This window comes from Muntiacus reevesi, chromosome 17 (assembly GCF_963930625.1).
Source record: "Muntiacus reevesi chromosome 17, mMunRee1.1, whole genome shotgun sequence".
NCBI classification, from domain to species: domain Eukaryota; kingdom Metazoa; phylum Chordata; class Mammalia; order Artiodactyla; family Cervidae; genus Muntiacus; species Muntiacus reevesi.
Genome location: NC_089265.1, coordinates 27,681,019 through 27,700,412, shown reverse-complemented (window position 1 = coordinate 27,700,412; position 19,394 = coordinate 27,681,019). Strand labels below are relative to the sequence as shown.

At 37.7% G+C, this 19,394-nt stretch overlaps 1 protein-coding gene across 1 annotated transcript in view; it reads right to left on the bottom strand.

The window, feature by feature from the left end:
• The window catches only part of FREM1 (FRAS1 related extracellular matrix 1), a 145,735-nt gene that overhangs the window by 70,124 nt on the left and 56,217 nt on the right, over positions 1-19,394 (bottom strand). The window contains exons 13-17 of the mRNA XM_065908057.1: positions 18,812-19,020; positions 16,337-16,430; positions 10,712-10,964; positions 4,273-4,452; positions 3,019-3,204 (exon numbers count right to left, since the gene is read on the bottom strand). Of these exons, the coding sequence (XP_065764129.1) occupies positions 3,019-3,204; positions 4,273-4,452; positions 10,712-10,964; positions 16,337-16,430; positions 18,812-19,020 (922 nt within the window). The remainder of the gene's footprint in view (positions 1-3,018; positions 3,205-4,272; positions 4,453-10,711; positions 10,965-16,336; positions 16,431-18,811; positions 19,021-19,394) is intronic.

Below are 19,394 nucleotides of genomic sequence, written 5' to 3'. Positions count from 1 at the left end.
AACTAATCTTTAATGCATTAATCTTTCTTCCAACTCCATTGAGACATAATTCACATATCACTGTATGAGTTTAAGGTGTAAGACATGTTGATTTGATACAAGCATGTATGTCTTCTCTGAAGAAAGGTCTATTCAAGTCCTCTGCTCATTTTTTAATCAGATTGTTAAGCTTTTTGTATTGAGTTGTATGAGTAATTTATATATCTTAGATTTTATCTCCTAACAGATAGGTGGTTTGCAGATACTTTCTCCCATTCTAAAGATACTCTTTTCATTTTATTGATTGTTTCTCTTCTCTGAAGAAGTATTTTAATGTAATCCCACTTCTTGATATTTTGCTTTTTTACCTTTGCTTTTGGTGTCAAATTAAAAAAATTGTCACCAGACCCACATTAGGGAACTTACTGCCTATGTTTTCTTCTAGGAGCTTTATGGTTTCATGTCTCATATGTAAGATCTTAATCCATTTTGAGTTATTTATTTTTGTGTTGTAAGATAATGGTCCAGTTTCATTCTTTTGAATGTGGCTGCCCATTTTTCCCAATACCACTTCTTAAAGAATGCTTTGCACATTGTATTCTCTTGGTTCCTTCATTAAGAATTTATTGACCATATATGTATGGCTTTATTTCTGGGCTCTCTATTCTGTTATGTTGATCCATGTGCTTGTTATTTTTTTTCTGCTTTGATTATGATAGCTTTGCAATAATAGTTTGAAATTAGCAGGTATGATGCTTCCAACTTTGCTCTTTTTTCTCAAGATTTCTTTGGCTATCTGAAGTCTTTTGCGGTTCCATACAAATGTTAGGATTATCTGTTCTATTTCTACAAGAAAAAAAAGTCATTGGAATTTTGATAGGGATTGCACTGAATCTACAGATAGCTTTGGGCAGTAAGGACATTTTAACTATATTAGCACTTTCAACCCATGAACATGGGATGTCTTTCCATTTGTTTGTGTCCTCTTCAATTTCTTTCATCAAGACACTAATTTTATGTCTTACAGTTGGTATATAAATTTTTCACTACCTTGGTTAAAATTACTCCTATATATTTTACTGTTTTTTATGCTATTATAAATGAGATTGCTTTCTCTGTTTCTTCTTCAGAAAGTTTATTGTCCATGTATAGGAATACAATTGAGTTTTGTATGTTGATTTTGTACCATGAAACTACTGAATCTGTTCATTAGTTCTAATGGTTTTTGGTGAAGTCATTAAGAATTTCCATATATAATATCACATCATCTGCAAATAGAAACATTTTACTTCTTCCTTTCTGATTTGAATACCTTTATTTCCATCTCTGGCTATGATTTTCAGTACTACATTGAATAGGGGTGATGCAGGTGGGAATTTTTGTCTTGTTCCTGATCCTAGAGGAAAATTTTTCAAACTTTCACTGTTAAGTCTAGCTACAAGTTTGCCAATTTCCTTTACCTTTTAAAAATATCAACTCAGTTTCATTAACCTTCCCCATTGTTTATCTGTTCTTTATTTGTTTCTCCTCTGGTCTTTATTATATCCTTTCTTCTGCTAAATATGGGCCTAATTTGTTCTTGCTTTTCTAGTTATAGGTTATTTACTTTTTTAATGCAGCACTTATCATTATAAAACTTTCCTCAGCACTGCTTTGGTGCATTCCATGTATTTTGCTGTGTTGTATTTCTATTTTTATTTAAGATTTTTAAATTTCTTTCTTATATTTAGTCTTCGATCCATTGGTTATTCAGGAATGTGTTAATTTTCACATATTTGGGAACTTTCTAGTTAACTCTAGTTATTGACTTTAACTTCATGCCATTGTGGTTAAAAAAAAAAGATACTTGGTACAATTTCAATCTTTTTATTTAAATTGTTAAGACCTGCTTAGTGACTCATTATATGATCTATCCCAGAGACTGTTTCCTATGCATTTGAGAAGAATATGCAATCTATTTTTGTTGAATGGAATACATGTATGCCTGTTGGGTTCATTTGGTCTAATATATAGTTCAAGTCTAATGTTTTCTTACTGATTTTCCATCCGAATGATTCATCCAGTGTTGAAAATGGGACACTGAAGTCCCTACAATTATTGTATTATTGAGTATTACCCTCTTCAGTTCTTCTAGTATTTGCTTAATATATTTAAGTGTTCCAATATTGTATGCATATACATTTACCACTATTATATCCTCTCAATGAATTAATACTTTATCATTATATAATGACCTTTTTGTGTCTTGTTATACTTTTGACTTAAAAGACTATTTTGTCTAGTTTATGTATATCTACCCTTGCTCTCTTTCGGTTTCCATTTGCAAGGAATATCTTTTACCATCCCATCATTTTAAGCCTGTGTCTGACCTTGAAGCTGAAGTGGGTTTCCTACAGGCAGCGTTTAGTGGTATCTTGTTTTTCCTATTCATTATACTAACACAACTAATTGTAAACCCAGCTTCTCTCGTATTTAAAATGGATATGCCCCAAAAGGTGCTTACAGAATAATTTACTTCTGAAGTGTTGCTTTTGAATGATTTTGGTTTTGGCATTTGTTTTGGCTTTGGTTGTTTTCTTTTCAACTGAAACACCAGAACTATTCAAGTTTTCAAGACACACTTTGTTTTTAAAATTAATGTCATTACCTTCAGTATTTCCATGATATATTTCCTACTCTTTTCTGCCTGTATGTTTTAAAAGTGAGAATAAGACTGTGAGTTCCACCAGATTTATTCTGTCACAGTATTCTGTGTTGCTATGAGGGCCTTTTAAAATGCTATTTCTTCAATATTTATCCTTAAATTTTCCATAAGTGTAATTTCCATTTATTTTGAAGTAAACTCCCATACATGGGAAATTTTAAATGAAAAATTAGAATGAAAAATAATAGTATTTGAAAGTATCAGTGATAATAATAATTCCTCAAGTGTAGTACTTTGAACATTGTTGAAGTTCTAACCCAGTTATTACACATAACCTAATCAGTGAGAGTCTCAAACAAAGGCCGATTATTGCTGGACATGAAACCATGACTTACCTATGCTGATGCCCATATTGCTCTTTTCAAAACCTGCAGAAGGGAGTGTGTTTTCAAGGTAGCCAAACTGGGGAGGAGAAACCAAAACAAACTCCAAGTCGTCTGTTGCAGTGTCAGGGTCAGTGGCAGACAAATGGTTAACGGTAAGGGCTGCTGAGAAACCCTCATCTACAACGAATATGGTACCTGCATACAAATAATAACACAATTATGACTTACTGTGAAATCCTCTAATCAGAATAGTGAGGACAAAAGGGAGTGATTGAAATTCCAATTCAGAGATGCCTCCTATAAGCAAATGTACTTCCATGGGAGATGTTCATTTCCTTTGGCATAATTCTCCTTATGGTGAAAATATTCAGGGGTAATGGGTGGAATTTAATTTGACTTATGGAATTATATTTTTTCTTGTCTAAGAAAGCCAGACTATTACGGAAAGATAGAAGAAATACTAAATGCTCCAGTACAGCCCTTTAGTCATTCTCAAGGAACTCTGATTTCCCATGTGTCTCTATAGAAGTGACAAATGAAAATAAGAATTGCCAAAATGTTTTAATGATAAGCCACTGAATGTGGTTTATATACTATTCAAGATAAGTTGTTACCTCTGTTTGTCAGAGCGTTAATTGCCTGAGAACTATTATGAATTGCTCATAACGAGCATTTTTTTCATGCTGTAGTGCTTAATTATTCTGCAGGGATAATGCTTCCTTTCCAGAACACTGCTTGGGAGACAGTCTGCAAATTACAATAACATTCATACATATGCTTGCATTTCTTTTCTGAGAGTCAGAACATATACATAGTGCCTACAAAGAGATGACTTCCTAAAAAGCAAACAAGGTTAAATATATATCAATAGTCCCACTGATATACTCATTCTATTCTAACAGAAATTATTATAGATAAAATAGATTACTGTCTCTACCAGGTAAATGATACTTTCCCATGTGAAATAAAACCAGAATATCTGAGTAGTACAATGTTGTCTTCATTTTAAAACACACACAGACACACACACACACATTTGCATTGTCTCTCCATATGGATTTATCTAAATTTTTAAACAAGTTATTTCTTTTGCCCTGTAATCTTTCACAGATCTGAGGTTTCCACAAGTCTGTATTGAGACAATTATTAGAGGCAATTTTGTATGGTGGTTTTCTATTTTGACTCTAATAAAGGCATTATTTCACAGGACCACAGGTGTGACTAGGTGAGATAACAGAAGCTTAAGAGAAAAAACATGGCCACCTATTGCAATTGAAGGCGGTTGGTTGTCCACTGGATACACTGTGATGTTGAGATCATACACTGGAAAGGACTCGTGAAGAGGAACAGATGGATGAGGTCCATTCACAAAAGGACCAGCTTCTCTGTCCGAAACCACCAATGTAATGGTGTCGAAACAAGGCATCAGGCCAATCTCACCACCTGGAAGACACAACTACAGCTGAAAGATGACTTTTAAAAAATGCAGAATACCAAGATGAAATTGCCTTAGACTTCCTCTACAAGTATAGAATGGCAAGGAAAGGAACTTATGTGGTTAAAATGTGAAACTCAATTTTATTACTATGAAATTAAATAGAGTCATGAAAATAATGCAGAAATGCTTGCCCATCTGTTGCCTCTGGTGAAAACCCTGCCAGCCATCTATCACCATATGGAGGGGCAAAACAGGGCTAACAAGGGCCTGACAGTTCACAAATGAACAAGGGAGACACAGAGCTGGACTCGGGATGGCTTCACTCTTCTCCCATAATTATTAGTGTTAGGACCAACCGCAGGGAAAACAGAAGGCACCCTGTCCCTCTGGTAATTGTCCTCCCATTTGCATTAACCTCCTTAATTGAACAACCACTCACTGCAGAAGAAGCTGGATAGGTGAAATACAAAGATAACCCACATCTTTGTCATTTGCTTCAGTATTTTCCTCATTACGTATAGTCAAGATGTTAGCAAAATAGCAACAGCACCTGGATAAGAAGAGACCCTAATTTTCATCTTCTTTTTACTCTTGAGAGCTTCCATCTATGGGGTTCAAAATGGTCCCAACTTAAGTCGTGAGAGGAAAGAGGAAGAAAATATCAGGACTAGATACTTTATCAGTAAATAGGACAATCTATTCTTGGATTACTAATGAACAGCACAGAAGTAGGAAGGAGTGCTTACTATCCAGGGGGCAGAAAAGTTCTGTAGATGTACTTTTGATAATTCTCATACATTACCCTAAAAGTGCCAAGAGGGAAGCAATTATGTTTGAAGTTTCAATGAGACTAGGGCACAAAAGATCAGGAGCAACATCTCTTTTCACAAGACACATTGGTCAAATCTATAGAGCATTGTACTTGGAATTATTACACCTGTTTAAAAAAATGACATGGAACTTAAAAAGGAACAAAACTGGGTCATCTGTAGAGATGTAGATGAACCTAGAGTCTGTCATACAAAGTGAAGTAAGTCACAAAGAAAAAAACAAATATTAATGCGTATATCTCCCATGTAAGTAAGGTCATACTAAAAATCTTGCATGCCAGGCTTCAGCATTACATGAACCAAGAACTTCCAGACATCCAAGCTGGGTTTAGAAAAGGAAGAGGAACCAGAGATCAAATTGTCAACATTCACTGGATCATAGAGAAAGCACGGGAATTCCAGAAAAACATCTACCTCTGTTTCATTGACTATGCCAAAGCCTTTGACTGTGTGGATCATAACAAACTGTGGAAAGCTCTTAAAGAGATGGGAGTACCAGACCATCTTACCTGTCTCCTGAGAAACCTGTATGCAGGTCAAAAAGAAAGTTAGAACTCTGTATGAAAAACTGAGTGGCTCAGGATTGAGAAAGCAGTACAACAGGGCTGTCCGCTGTCACCCTGTTTGTTTAACCTATATGCTGAGCACATCATAAGAAATTCCAGGCTGACTGAGTTATACGCTGGAATCAAGATAGATAGTAGACAAAACCCACTACAATATTGTAAAGTAATTAGTCTCCAACTAATAAAAATAAATGAAAAAAAAAAAAAACCCAACACAGCCAGAAATAAATAAATAAATACAAATTAAAAAAAAAAAAAAGATAGGAGAAACATCAACAAACTCAGATATACAAATGATACCACTCTAATGGCAGAAAGCAAAGAGGAAGTGAAGAGCCTTTTGATGAGGGTAATCAAGAACCTTTTGATGAGATCAAACCAGTCAATCTTAAGGGAAATCAACCCTGAATATTCATTGAATTTTGCTGAAGCTGAAGCTCCAATATTTTAATCACCTGACATGAACACCTGACTCATTGGAAAGGTCTCTGATGCTGGGAAACACTGAGGGCAGAAGAAAAGGGAGTCAGAGGATAAGATGGCTGCATGACATCACCGATGCAACAGACATGAACTTGTGCAAACTTCAGGAGATGGTGAGGGACAGGGAGGCCTGGCATGCTGCAGTCCATGGAGTTGCAAAGAGCCAGACATGACTGGGCAATTGAACAACACCACTAATGCATATATAGGGAATCTAAAAAGATGGTACTTATGAACCTAGTTGCAGGGCAGGAAAAGAAGTGCAGATATACAGAACAGACTTGTGGACACAGAAGGGGAAAGAGAGGGTGGGACCAACTGAGAATGTAGCATTGACATACAAACACTACATGTGTAAAACAGACAGTTAGTAGGAAGCTTCTGGAGAGCATAGAGATCCCAGCTTGGTGCTCTGCGATGAGCCAGGAGGGTGGGATGGGGGGTTGGGGTGGGAGGGAAGCTCAAGAGGGAGGGGATTTAAGTATACATATAGCTGATTCACCTCACTGTACAACAGAGATTAACAAACATTATAAAGCAATTATACTCCAATAAAAAGATGGCAGACAAGGAAATCTTCAAGATGATATTATTGAGTAACCATATGATTAAAGAATGAGAAGACTGGGCTTATTTTTTTTTTAAAGAATAAAGTTGAGACATTAAAATTAAACAAATCAGCCTCCTACTTTAGGAAAAGTGGGGGGAAGACACCACTCATCTATTCATATTTATAAAAAAGTTAATTGGCATAAAGCTTTTTTATTCAATACTCACTTGATAAATACTTATTTAATGCTTGTTGTGTGAGAATTAGTGTTCTGCGTGCTCCAGCGGAGGGAAAGACTGACATGTTGAAAATGTCAAGGCAGTTCAAAAAATATCAAATGTTCAAAGACCTACTATATGTCAGGAGGGGACACAGTCTAATGGGAGGGAAGGAAATGCAATCCGGTTAGAATATCACAGATGTGTGTATATATTAAGTGGAACCATATAAAATTGCCACTCTTAGCCATTTTTAGCCTATTAAATGGAATATTCATCTATCTCAGCCTGATTATTATGCATTAGGTGCTGAGGGTGAAGGAGGATGAGAACATAGGCTGATGATGGCATGGGGACAGAATGCACATGCCAGGGAAAGTCAGAGAAATCTTTCCAGATGGCCTTGCTCACTTTGTACTGAGCATTAAATAATGAGTGGTTTATAAGGCAGATAAGGCAGAGAACTGGGAGATGGGAGAGAAGATGTGTAGGAAGAGGGAGTGGGGAAGAGAAATGGAAAAATAATTCTAGGAAATGAAAATGAAAACAGGTGACTCAGCAGTAAAGAATGTACCTGCAATGCATTGAGGAGATGCAGGTTCAATCCCTAGCCAGGAAGATCCCCTAGAGAACCAAAAGACTGAATATAGTACATTCAGTAACTGTAATTTCAATATTAGAAAAGCATGTGAGACATTCGTAGAAAGAGCTGGAAAAGTTGGCTGAGTGTTAAGCCACAAAAAAATGGCTACGACATGGGTCGAAGAATTCTTTACCTTGAAATGAGATACAGTCTAAAGATACAATTTATACTGAAAACAGTTAACTGGACTGCTATTTATTAAATAATTTTTGAATGGTCTCATATTTAGTGTTTGGAGAATAGCAATTTAGTAATAATTTTATATCATAAAATATTCAATGATTAAAACATGGTTACAATAATTTTGTAACATTTAATAATATTTAAAGGAACTGCAGATACAACGTGATTGCAACTATATTAAAAATTACAATTAGAAAAAGGAAAAGAAAACATTGTAATACTGAAATGTTAACAGTGATTATCTTTCAGAGGTACATAAGTTGATTTTTCAAAATTTTATCATAATTTTCTAAGCTTTCTGTAATGAGTATATATTATTTTCATAATCACAAAAATAAATAAATAAATAAAATAATGGTGATACAATTGATACCAGGTTTCCCTGGTGACTCACCAGTAGAGCATTCACCTGCAATGCAGGAGATGCAGGTTCAATCCCTAGCCAGGAAGATCTAGAGTAGGAAGGGCAACCCACTCCAGTGTTCTTGCCTGGAGAATCCCATGGACAAGAGGAGCATGGCAGGCTACAGTCCATGGGGTTGCAAAAGAGCTGGACACAACTAAGCAACTAAAACTACAACAACAATTGTTCTTTGGTAATCTTGATAACCAATGTATGAAGGTAAGCGCAGGGCCATGGAAATTTTAGCTCCTATTCTGAGTTTCTCTTTACTCATTCTAAACAGTGCTAATCACTACCGAGTAACTGAGTGAACATTACAAGCAAAAGTATCATTCAAATAAAATATTGTTTGAATACAGTATTTCTGTTATTTATTAACATAACAAAAATGTCTACCTGAAAGAATTTGTACCAGTGTCCTACTAGGTCTTTGAAGGAAAAAAAAATGTGTTAATTCTCCCTTGTATGGCCGTCACGCTAAACGTATAACTATACGTATGTCTACTTGTTGTTTAGTACCTGGAACAAGGCACAGGATTAAAAAGAAGATAGTTTCATCTCACCCATAATGTATCTATGCCAAATGAGCCTTTCAAAGATGTTAAAATTATGTAACAAACCATAATATTGGTCTCTAGATCACTTTTCTGATAGTCAGTTTGGGCAAATCAAAAAGAAACACCTATTTGTGAACTCTTGACATTGAGAGACACTGAGTAAGTGGACTATACTTCTCAGGACAAGGAAAGAGCCAACAAAACCTTTTCCAAGTCACGTACAGATGTGAGAGTTGGACCACAAAAAAGGCTGAGCATGGAAGAATTGATGCTTTCCAACTATGGTGCTGGAGAAGACTCTTGAGAGCCCCTTAGACAGCAAGGAGATCAACTAGTCGATCCTAAAGGAAATCAACCCTGAATATTCACTGGAAGGACTGATGCTGAGGCTCCAATACTTTGGCCACCTGATGCAAAGAACCAACTTATTGGAAAAGACCCTGATGCTGGAAAAGATTGAGGGCAGAAGGAGAAGGCGACAACAGAGGATGAGATGGTTGGATGCCATCACCAACTCAATGGACAGGAATTAGTACAAACTCTGGGAGAAAGTGAAGGACACAGAAGCCTGGCATACTGCAGTTGATGGGGTCGCAAAGAGTCAGACATGACTTACCAGTTGAACAACAATAACAAAGACTTAACAGAGCTAGGATAAAGAGATTATTTCAAGAAAAAAGATGTCTAGTGGAGTGATTAAAGTATACCATACTAATTGGGTCTGAGGCAACTGGTATCCTAATAAATTGGTTTTTTCCAAAGTACATTTAAAAATATTATTTCAAAATGTTTTCACCCATGTCCAAGTTAAACTTGAGCTATCTCAGTTCCCCTCCTTGAATTCCCTCCCACATCACTGCTTGTATTCTCTTTCTCTGTCTTTTCAAATAAAAAGATTTGAATTCTGATACCTCTTCTTTCCTGTACCACTCACCTGGCCTGGCACACTCAGTCATAATTCCCCCTGGAATCTAGGTTAACGAGGCATACGGATGAGTAAACATGAAACAGTAATGGAGTGTGATAAAAGTTAGTTAGAGGAAATCCATGGCATTATTACCGAGGAAATACCCCCAACCCAGAAATCAGCTGTGGCAGGGGTAGTGATGCCATGAAGGACAGAGGTGTTACTATCATCTTTCCTTGGGAATGGCGTTCATCTTCGGGTCTGGATAATACTCCTTTGAGCATACTATGCCTACTACTGTGATTTATAGATTTCAGATGTTGACAACATTTTTTATGTGAATATTTTGCATAAGGAACAAATGCCACCTAGATAGCAATATAATGCAATGCCAGAAATGTAACTCCAATGCTAACAAACAACCATTTACTATATTTCCAATCTGTGTTCATGATTGTCAGGTGCTGTGGGCAAGTTACGCAAAGCATAAAACATCTTTGCTCTTCAAGAACCCATAGGGCAGACCAGTTACTTCTTAGGAACTAGCTGATAATCAGAAAACTTCTCAAGTTAATAATATAATTGCCTTAGGGAGCCTACTTCAGGCATTTTTGGTATGATATATGGAACCAAAGTGGGATGGCCAAATAGCCTTCTTCAAATTGACCAAAATAGGGATGGGGACGAGCCAGAGTGAATGGAAAATCTGTGTGGAAGCATCAGGAACATAGCAGCAATAACATTTGCTCTTTCTGTGAAATTCACTGTATTACTGAGAGATCTAGAAACACTGCTGAATATGGTGATCATATTTGAAAAATAGGATTAAGACAGAGGTTCTAAGAGCCCACAGCAAGAATTAGCTAAGACTCTGTAATGCTATTGCATCCCCGCGCCCAGACCCATCACAGTGCTGTCACCTACCTGTGTGTTTGTACGCCACAGCCCCTGCGACAACATCTTCCTGAGAGAATTGATGTACCGTGACCCCAGCTCGCCTCACAGTCCCATGCTGAGGTTGTCCAACAATCATGAACATCAGCTTCAAATCATCGCTGTCCACATCAGTAGCAAAAACGTATTCAGAAGTGATGACCACCTCTTCACCCTCGGAGCAACGCATCATGGGAACGAGGTCCGCCTTTAGCACTGGTGGCTCATCATTTACAGGGAACACCTAAACAGGGTGGGGGGAAAATGCATGTTTTTGAGAAAAAGAAAGCAATGACAAATTGTCCAACTGGTAACTCATTGCTCATAATTGGAATGACAGACTTTTTCAGTCTTCCAGACACGCAAAACAATAGCTATGGAATTTGGCCAAGCAGTTTGTATCTTTTAACTTTCCCCATGTGAACCATCTTGGAAGAAATGACCCATATGAGAGACATTTAAGGTAGGAATGGGGGAGTATGGTTATGATTTGGGACCCAGAGCTCTCATTTGTTTCTAGACAGACAAAATATAAATGTAATATAAAGCGTCTGTCACCTAAGCCCCTATCCTCCTTCGTTCAATCCATGCATATTCTGGAGGAAACCTAGTCCTTGTGGTCTGAGCATTTACATTTACCACATCAAAGTTATTTATATTTCAAATTACTTGGTGATTACAAAACTCTCCTCCCCTTTCAACTTCCTGCCACCCAGGAAGTTTCTCCGGACATATAGTAAGTAGCAGCTGCATTTCAAACATTTTGAGTTAAATTCTGAAGCTCCCTAACTGTTAAATCAGTGCCAGTTTTCAACGTGGTAATACATTTTTCTCTCACTGTCATTAAAATAAAACTCTTAAGGTGAAAGGAAAGAAAAGCAACATGAGATTGCAGTGACTGTCCACAATGTTAAAATATTTTGTATATATTTGAAAAAGTATGTTTTCTAAATAGGAATAAAGGACAGTCCTCCTCTGAGTTCACAACCACAACTTGGTGTGTGATGCACATTTATTTATGAAGTGTGGCCTGTGAATACCCTCAACCCTATATTTCCTTCCCTGACACTTCAACCAATATGATCTTTTTTTAAAAATTATTATTTTTTTATTTTGGCTATGCTGGGTCTTTGTTGCAACACATGAGCTTCAAGGAGTTGCAGCGTGAGAGCTTAGTTGCCCACTGCATGTGGGATCTTTTCACTCTCCTCTTTCACTTTTATCAAAAGGCTCTTTAGTTCTTTTTCACTTTCTGCCATAACGGTGGTGTCATTTGCATATCTGAGGTTATTGATACTTCTCCAGCAATCTTCATTCCAGCTGGTGTTTCATCCAGCCCAGTATTTCACATGATGTACTCTGCATATAAATTAAATTTCACATGACGTACTCTGCATTAAAGTTAAATAAGCAGGATGACAATATACAACCTCGACGTACTCTTTTCCCAGTTTGGAACCAGTCCGTTTTTCCATGTCCGGTTCTAATTATTGCTTCCTGACCTGCATATAGATTTCTCAGGAGGCAGGTAAGGTGGTCTATTATTCCCATCTCTTTAAGAATTTTCCACAGTTTGTTGTGATCCACACAGTCAAAGACTTTGGCATAGTCAATAAAGCCAAAAGGAACAGACCAAGTAAATGGCTACCCAAAGGTGGCATACAGGTATTGTACTATGAGAAGCTGGCAGATCATGGAGGACTTCTCTGAGAGCCATTAGGTCCCAACTTCTTCAGACTAGAGATATGATGTTATTCATTTCTATATGCCCAGGCTGAGCACACTGCCTACAATATATAGCTTATTCAATGACTTTCTTCTGCTGACACACAGTAAGGAAGGAAGACAGGAAAAGAAGCAAAGTCCAAGTTCAAAGTAGGAAAATCTGAGTTGATGGGTGAATCACAAGACAAAGCTAGAGTGAAAACATCTTTAATTTCAGAGGTATATTGGAACATTTAGAGGCTAAAGTCATGATATCTGGGGCTTAAATTAAAATAATTGAGGAAAGAGAAAATAAATGAAGAAAATATGGTAAAACGATAGCAATTATTAAGATCAGGTGATCGGTATATGAGACTTTATTATGACATTCTCTATACTTTGACACCATCCTTATGGTAAAAGCGAAGAAGAACTAAAGAGACTCTTGATGAAAGTGAAAGAGGAGAGTGAAAAAGTTGGCTTTAAACTCAAAATTCAGAAAACTAAGATCATGGCATATGGTCCCATCACTTCATGGCAAATAGATGGGGAAACAATGGAAACAGTGAGAGACTTTATTTTGGGGGAAATCACAGAAGATGATGACTTGCAGCCATGAAATTAAAAGACCCTTGCTCCTTGGAAGAAACCTATGACCAACCTAGACAGCATATCAAAAAGCAGAGACATTACTTTGCTGACAAAGGTCCATCTAGTCAAAGCTATGGTTTTTCCAGTAGTCATGTATGGATGTATGTGAGAGTTGGACTATAAAGAGAGCTGAGCGCTGAAGAATTGATGCTTTTGAACTGTGGTGTTGGAGAAGACTCTTGAGAGTCCCTTGGACAGCAAGGAGATCTAACCAGTCAATCCTAAAGGAAATCAGTCCTGAATATTCATTGGAAGGGCTAATGCTGAAGCTGAAACTCCAATACTTTGGCCACCTGATGCGAAGAACTGACTCATTTGAAAAGACCCTGATGCTGGGAAAGATTGAGGGCAGGAGGAGAAGGGGACAACAGAGGATGAGATGGTTGGATAGCATCACTGACTAGATGGACATGAGTTGAGTAAGCTCTGGGAGTTGGTTATGGACAGGGAAGCCTGATGTGCTGCAGTCCATGGGGTCACAAAGAGTTGAACACTATTGAGGGACTGAACTAAACTGAACTGATGTGGGATCTTAGATCCCTAACCATGTCCCCTGCATTGCAAGGCAGATTCTTAACCACTGGACTATCAGGGAAGTCCCCAATGTGATCTTTTTAAAATGTAGCTTTCATCAAGTCACCATTCTGTGCATGGGTGCATGTACATGGTTAGTCATGTCTGATTCTTTAGGACCCCGTGGACTGTCACCCACCAGGCTCCTCTGTCCATGGAATTTTCCAGGCAAAAATACTAGAGTGGGTTGACATTTCCTACTCCAGGGTATCTTCCTGATCCAGGGATAGAACCTGAGTCTCCTGCATTGCAGATAGATTTTCTCTCTCTCTTTTTTAAGTCTCTATTGAATTTGTTATAATATTGCTTCTGTTTTATGTTTTGTTTTTTTGGCCAGGAGGCATATGGGATCTTAGCACCCTGACCAGGGATTGAACTCACGCCCCCTGCATTGGAAGGCAACAACTTAACCACTAGACCACCAGAGATATCCCCAGGCAAATTCTTTATCACTGAAACTTCACTAGCTTCTTAGGGACTTTCCTAGGGTCTCTGGCCTCATCTCATGCAATAGGGTGCCTTTGACAATCCGTTCCACTCCACTGTTATCCTCAAGACACTGTGTTCCACACACATCAGGTCTTTGTACCATCTTTGCATCCTCGCCCTGTCCCTTGCCTGCTATGTTCTCCCCTAGCTTTATACTTGACTTCCTCTACGTTTAGGTTACATATGGATTCCTCCAGGAAAACTTCTTGACAACTGAGACTCATTAGAAACTTTCTTCAATTTACCCTCTTTTAGTACCCTGTTGACTTGTAGAACACATCCATATTTTAACTAATTATTTCAGTGATAATCTGTTTAAAGCCCGCCCTCCTCCCTTGCCCATAAGCTCCACAAGAAGAGGACGTATATTTGTCTTGTTCATCATCATAGCCCAAGCATTTAGCATAGGACCTGGCATATACAAGGCACTTATTAAGCATTAATGGGATAAATGAATGGACGAATATAACTATGTATATATGCCCTGGTCACTCTGCTATTTAAACAGGCTAACAACTCTACAACAAATATACATGAAATCATGTTGACACTTTCCTTTAACAGGTAGAGAAAAGAGTGATAAGCCCAGGCTTATTTCTTTAATTAAAGGTAGAAAAAGTATGCAATACTCTATCGCATTTTCTATTGGGTTATTAAGGGACAATATCTCTGTTCAAGTCCTCCAAGTAGATTGAGTGAAGACCCTCTTTATTATGGCTCTTGACCCCATCTGATTCTCACTAACACATTCACGTAATCACCTCGCAGCAGTTCACAAAAGAGCCTCAGCTTTCAAATGCATAAAAGTCCAAATGTGATAGAATTAAAAACATTTCTCCTGGATGAAAAAAAAAATCATATATAATTGTCCCCCAACTGCCCAAACTTCTGATTGGCTTTCAAAGGACATGCTCTTTTATCTAAAAAGTAACACAAACAGATTCTTTTCCTCAAGGGCACAGCTTATTGTCATTGATAAAAGATAGTCACAGACAGAAGATAGAGCTGGGATTTTCACCAGAAATTTTCTTTTCAGGAAAAAAATGTAACTTGGAAAAGCTTTCTTACTATGTAAAAGTCCACCAATAAAGAAAATTCACCTTTATGAAGCTGAAATGACATACTTCTTTTCATCTACGTATAAGACCATCATGAGAACTAAGTGGGAAAATGAAAGGTAGGGACTATGCATTGAACCTGGCATGCGTAAGTGCTCCTGAATTACAATCACCTGTTAATTGAGCTCTGTGGCAGTGGTGAAGAAGAAAGAACATTGGCCTGATGACCAGAGTAGAGATGTCAGCCCAGGTCTACATGGTCAAGTTCATGGCTTTTGACAAGTCATTGAACTTTCTCAGACCTTTGCTATAAAATAAAGATAATTCCTTTCCTGTGTACTTTTAAAAACACTAGATGGGTGTGATCATTCTAAATTAATTATTAACTGTAAAATATCTTGCAAACACATTATTATGACCTTTAACAATAATTTCACACCATGAAGATCTGACCAACTGTAACAGAAATAGAATTTGGTACAGTAAGAGTAATTAGAGGGTCTTTAAGAAGCATGGTAAGTCTTCTGCAGACTTTCCTTTGTCACTAACTATAAATAACTGCAAATCCTGTGAGTTATGCTTGTGGACATGGATAGTCACTCAATAAAGAAACCTAAGGATTCCCATCAAGTCTTTGAGCATGTACTCAACCTTTATGTGCAGATTTTCCTTCATTTGTCAAAAGGGGGAAATTAATCATCTCAAACAGGCCAGGGGAATGTACAATACAGGAATTCACAAAAACTCACATTGTGCATACAGATATGGCTCCTTGCACACAACAGGAAAAACCCCTATGATGCTAGCCTAACCCATCCAACTGCTAAATAAATATTTTTGAAGGTTACAGCTCAAAATATTGAAAATAATTCATATAAGGAACCAATTGCTTCTTCAGTTAAGTCTCTGAGTTTGAGGGCAGAGCATTCCTATCTTTAAATGAACTGGAGTGAAAAACCAGTATGCCCATTTCACCAATATATTTTTGCCCTCTATTGCCTGTACTGACACATTCCAAGACATAAACAGGCACTTTCTTGCTTTGACGCGCATGTATCTTCATTTCTATCAGGGACCCTAAGAAGATTCCAAATCCAAAACTTTGTTTCTATATGAACCAAGGAGGAAACTTACTACATACCTCAATGTGTAGAACATATTCAGCTGCATTTGTGCCATCTGTGACCTGCAGTACTATGTCATCCTGAAGTTCCTCAGATCCATCATGCTGATATCTGTGGGGATGATAGTTGTCACTAATCTCTCAAGGCCACAGTGAGAGTGCGCTGAGATTCCTGTCACAAGAGCTTTTCCATGGTTTTGGCCCTATGTTCAATCAAATAAACATATAACCAAAATCCCAGTATAATCTTGAAGTCACTTACATAACCATTCAAGCATCCTTGATGGCAAAATTGCTCCACCCGGGAAAAAATGTGTTCTGTGCATTCTTTTTTTTTTTTTTCCATTTATTTTTATTAGTTGGAGGCTAATTACTTTACAATATTGTAGTGGTTTTTGTCATACATTGACATGAATCAGCCATGGATTTACATGTATTCCCCATCCCGATCCCCCCTCCCACCTCCCTCTCTACCCGATTCCTCTGGGTCTTCCCAGCGCACCAGGTCTGTAACTTGTCCCCAAATCAAAAAGCAGCCCTTTAAGTTGTCACTGTAAAAATGGGAAGCAGTGGATGTAGCTCTGCTTACATACAGAAAACACTGCCTGGGCCAAGGGGACCCTAAGACTGAGCAGTGACAGACAGAAGTGGGACAATGAGAGGATTTTGGTGATTCTCCCTCCTCCCCCACTTTTAAGGCTAATCCTTCTGTGCTCTAAATCAGTTTAGCTCTACCCTGAAACCTCATCTATGGATTACTCTCTACCTCTCTCCTGCCATTTCCCTCTTGCTAAAGACTAGGTCTTTTCCTCTCAACCTAAGAAAATTCTTGAATCTCTTCAGACTTAAAAATATTTTTTTCTTGATCTATTCTTGACACTATTTTCTTTTCTTTCTCCAATCAAGTTTCTTAAAGGAATTGTCTAATTCTAGACTTTCCATTCACTCTCCAGTCTACTGTAGTGATACACTGTAAGTTTTAAATAATTGTTGAAATGAGCCAAATGTTTAGCTTATTGATGATATTGACTCACTCATGCACTAGTTAGGGATTCAATTTCAGTGGTGGAAAAAGCCCACCTCCAACCTCCAGTTTCCCTCCCAACATTCCCAATGTGCCTCCTATGCTTTATTTTGTCATGCTCCCTGATCAAAAGTAGACTGACATGTGATGATGTGCTAATTCAAATAAATTTTATCATACTATTATCCTTAAAAGGGCCAAATAGATCTAGGAGTACACATTCTAAGCTATGACAATGGAATCAAACAGAACTTCTTTTAAAACCAGACTCATCCACAAACTTGCTAAGTGACATTAGTTAACCTTTTGTGCCTTAGTTAACTCAACTATAATATGAGAACAGAACCATCTGCCTTATCAGGTTTGGTTGCTATTAAGTTTAATGAATGAAACATAATTTGAGGTTTCTAGAAGAATGCTTGAACTATAGCTTAAGAAAGCTAGAACTATGTGCTGGCAAAATTGGTACCTTTTTTCTATCAATTATTCATTCCCTAGAAAGAATTGCCTAAACAGAGCTCTCTTTCTGCAGGGTAGGAAAAAGCTAGAGTAGTGAAAAGAGCTTAAGATATTGGAAGCTGTAAATAAAACAGTGTAACTAAACTTCTGGATGAAAATGTTCTTCCTGTACACAAATCCCCCTTCTTTATCAATTTCCAAATGCAAAACTAAGCATTTGAGGCCTATACTTTATCAAAAAGACCAAAATTCTAGTTTGTAACTTGAATTTGCACAAGTGAGAAGTTAACCAGTATGTCTGTCTACCTGACAACTGCTTTTGAGTATCTTGCATTATTTTACAGAGAAAGAGTTTTACTAGATATTTTTTTAAGTGTCTTACATAATGACATTAGGCAGAGGAAAGGAACATCCTCAAGGGAAGGGAACTATTAATACTATAGGCCCACTACAGAACTATGAAGCAGAGATTACTCCACCCCTGACTATAAGAGACCCAAGTACTAGTCTGTGTCCTACCTACCTAACCTACCCTACTTATTCGCCTGCAAATCACCTCCTCAGTAGAATGGATTAAAAAGTCACATTAAAGACATCAATCAACAGAATTCTACCCCAGAATTTCCCATGTTATGAAGTTGGCTTTTCTGAAAGCCAAATTCAATTATGTAGATTAGCCTTATAGATTAGCTCAGACTCAATTCATCTAGTTTTACTGCTACCCTTTGTGATATGTGCTGTTGCAGCGAATTTAATATTTATGGCAATTCAATTTTTGTTGTTCAAATATTCATAATATCATTCCCATCAGTACAGCAAGCCAAAGGGGAAGAAAATGTCTGGAGGGAAAAGTAAAAGGTTGTTATTTCTAATGTTCAACTGCCCCTTGAAAGTATTAGGTGGCATGTTGCTACTTCTGCAAGAATTGAATAAACTTCTTACACTGCCTCACAATTGATTCAAATGAGAGCCAAAGCGTGTAAAACAAAGAATCCAGGAAATGTTCTAACCTAAGTTTTAAGGCCTGGAGGTCTCCCCAGGAAAACGTAGCCCCCGTGTTTAGAGGGAATCCATTTAGCTCCACCATTCCATGCTGAGGCAGACTCTGCAAGGAGAGGTGGATGTTGTCCAGTTTGGTGTCCTCATCAGAAACCAGGACATGCTCTGTGCTGAGGACACACTGACCTCCCTCAGCCACTCTCAGAGGTTTGGTCAACACCTGGAAGGAAGGAGGAAACATTAAGCAACAGAAAACTTCCAGCATTATCTTTACATGTCAATCCAACTTTCAAGAATGTTCTAAAAGGAACAAATTCATAGTTGAACATCTTGGCTAAAAAATATTTTTTGCTAAATGCTTTCAGTTCTAAACATTGATGGACACAAAGAAACAAGGCAGATCTAGAAACCAGAAAGCATCTACATTTCATTGACCTCAGATCCTGAATCAGCTCAGTTCAGCTCAGTTCAGTCACTCAGTCATGTCCGACTCTTTGTGACCCCATGAATCGCAGAGCGCCAGGCCTCCCTGTCCATCACCAACTCCCGGAGTTTACTCAAACTCATGCCCATCGAGTCGCTGATGCCATTCAG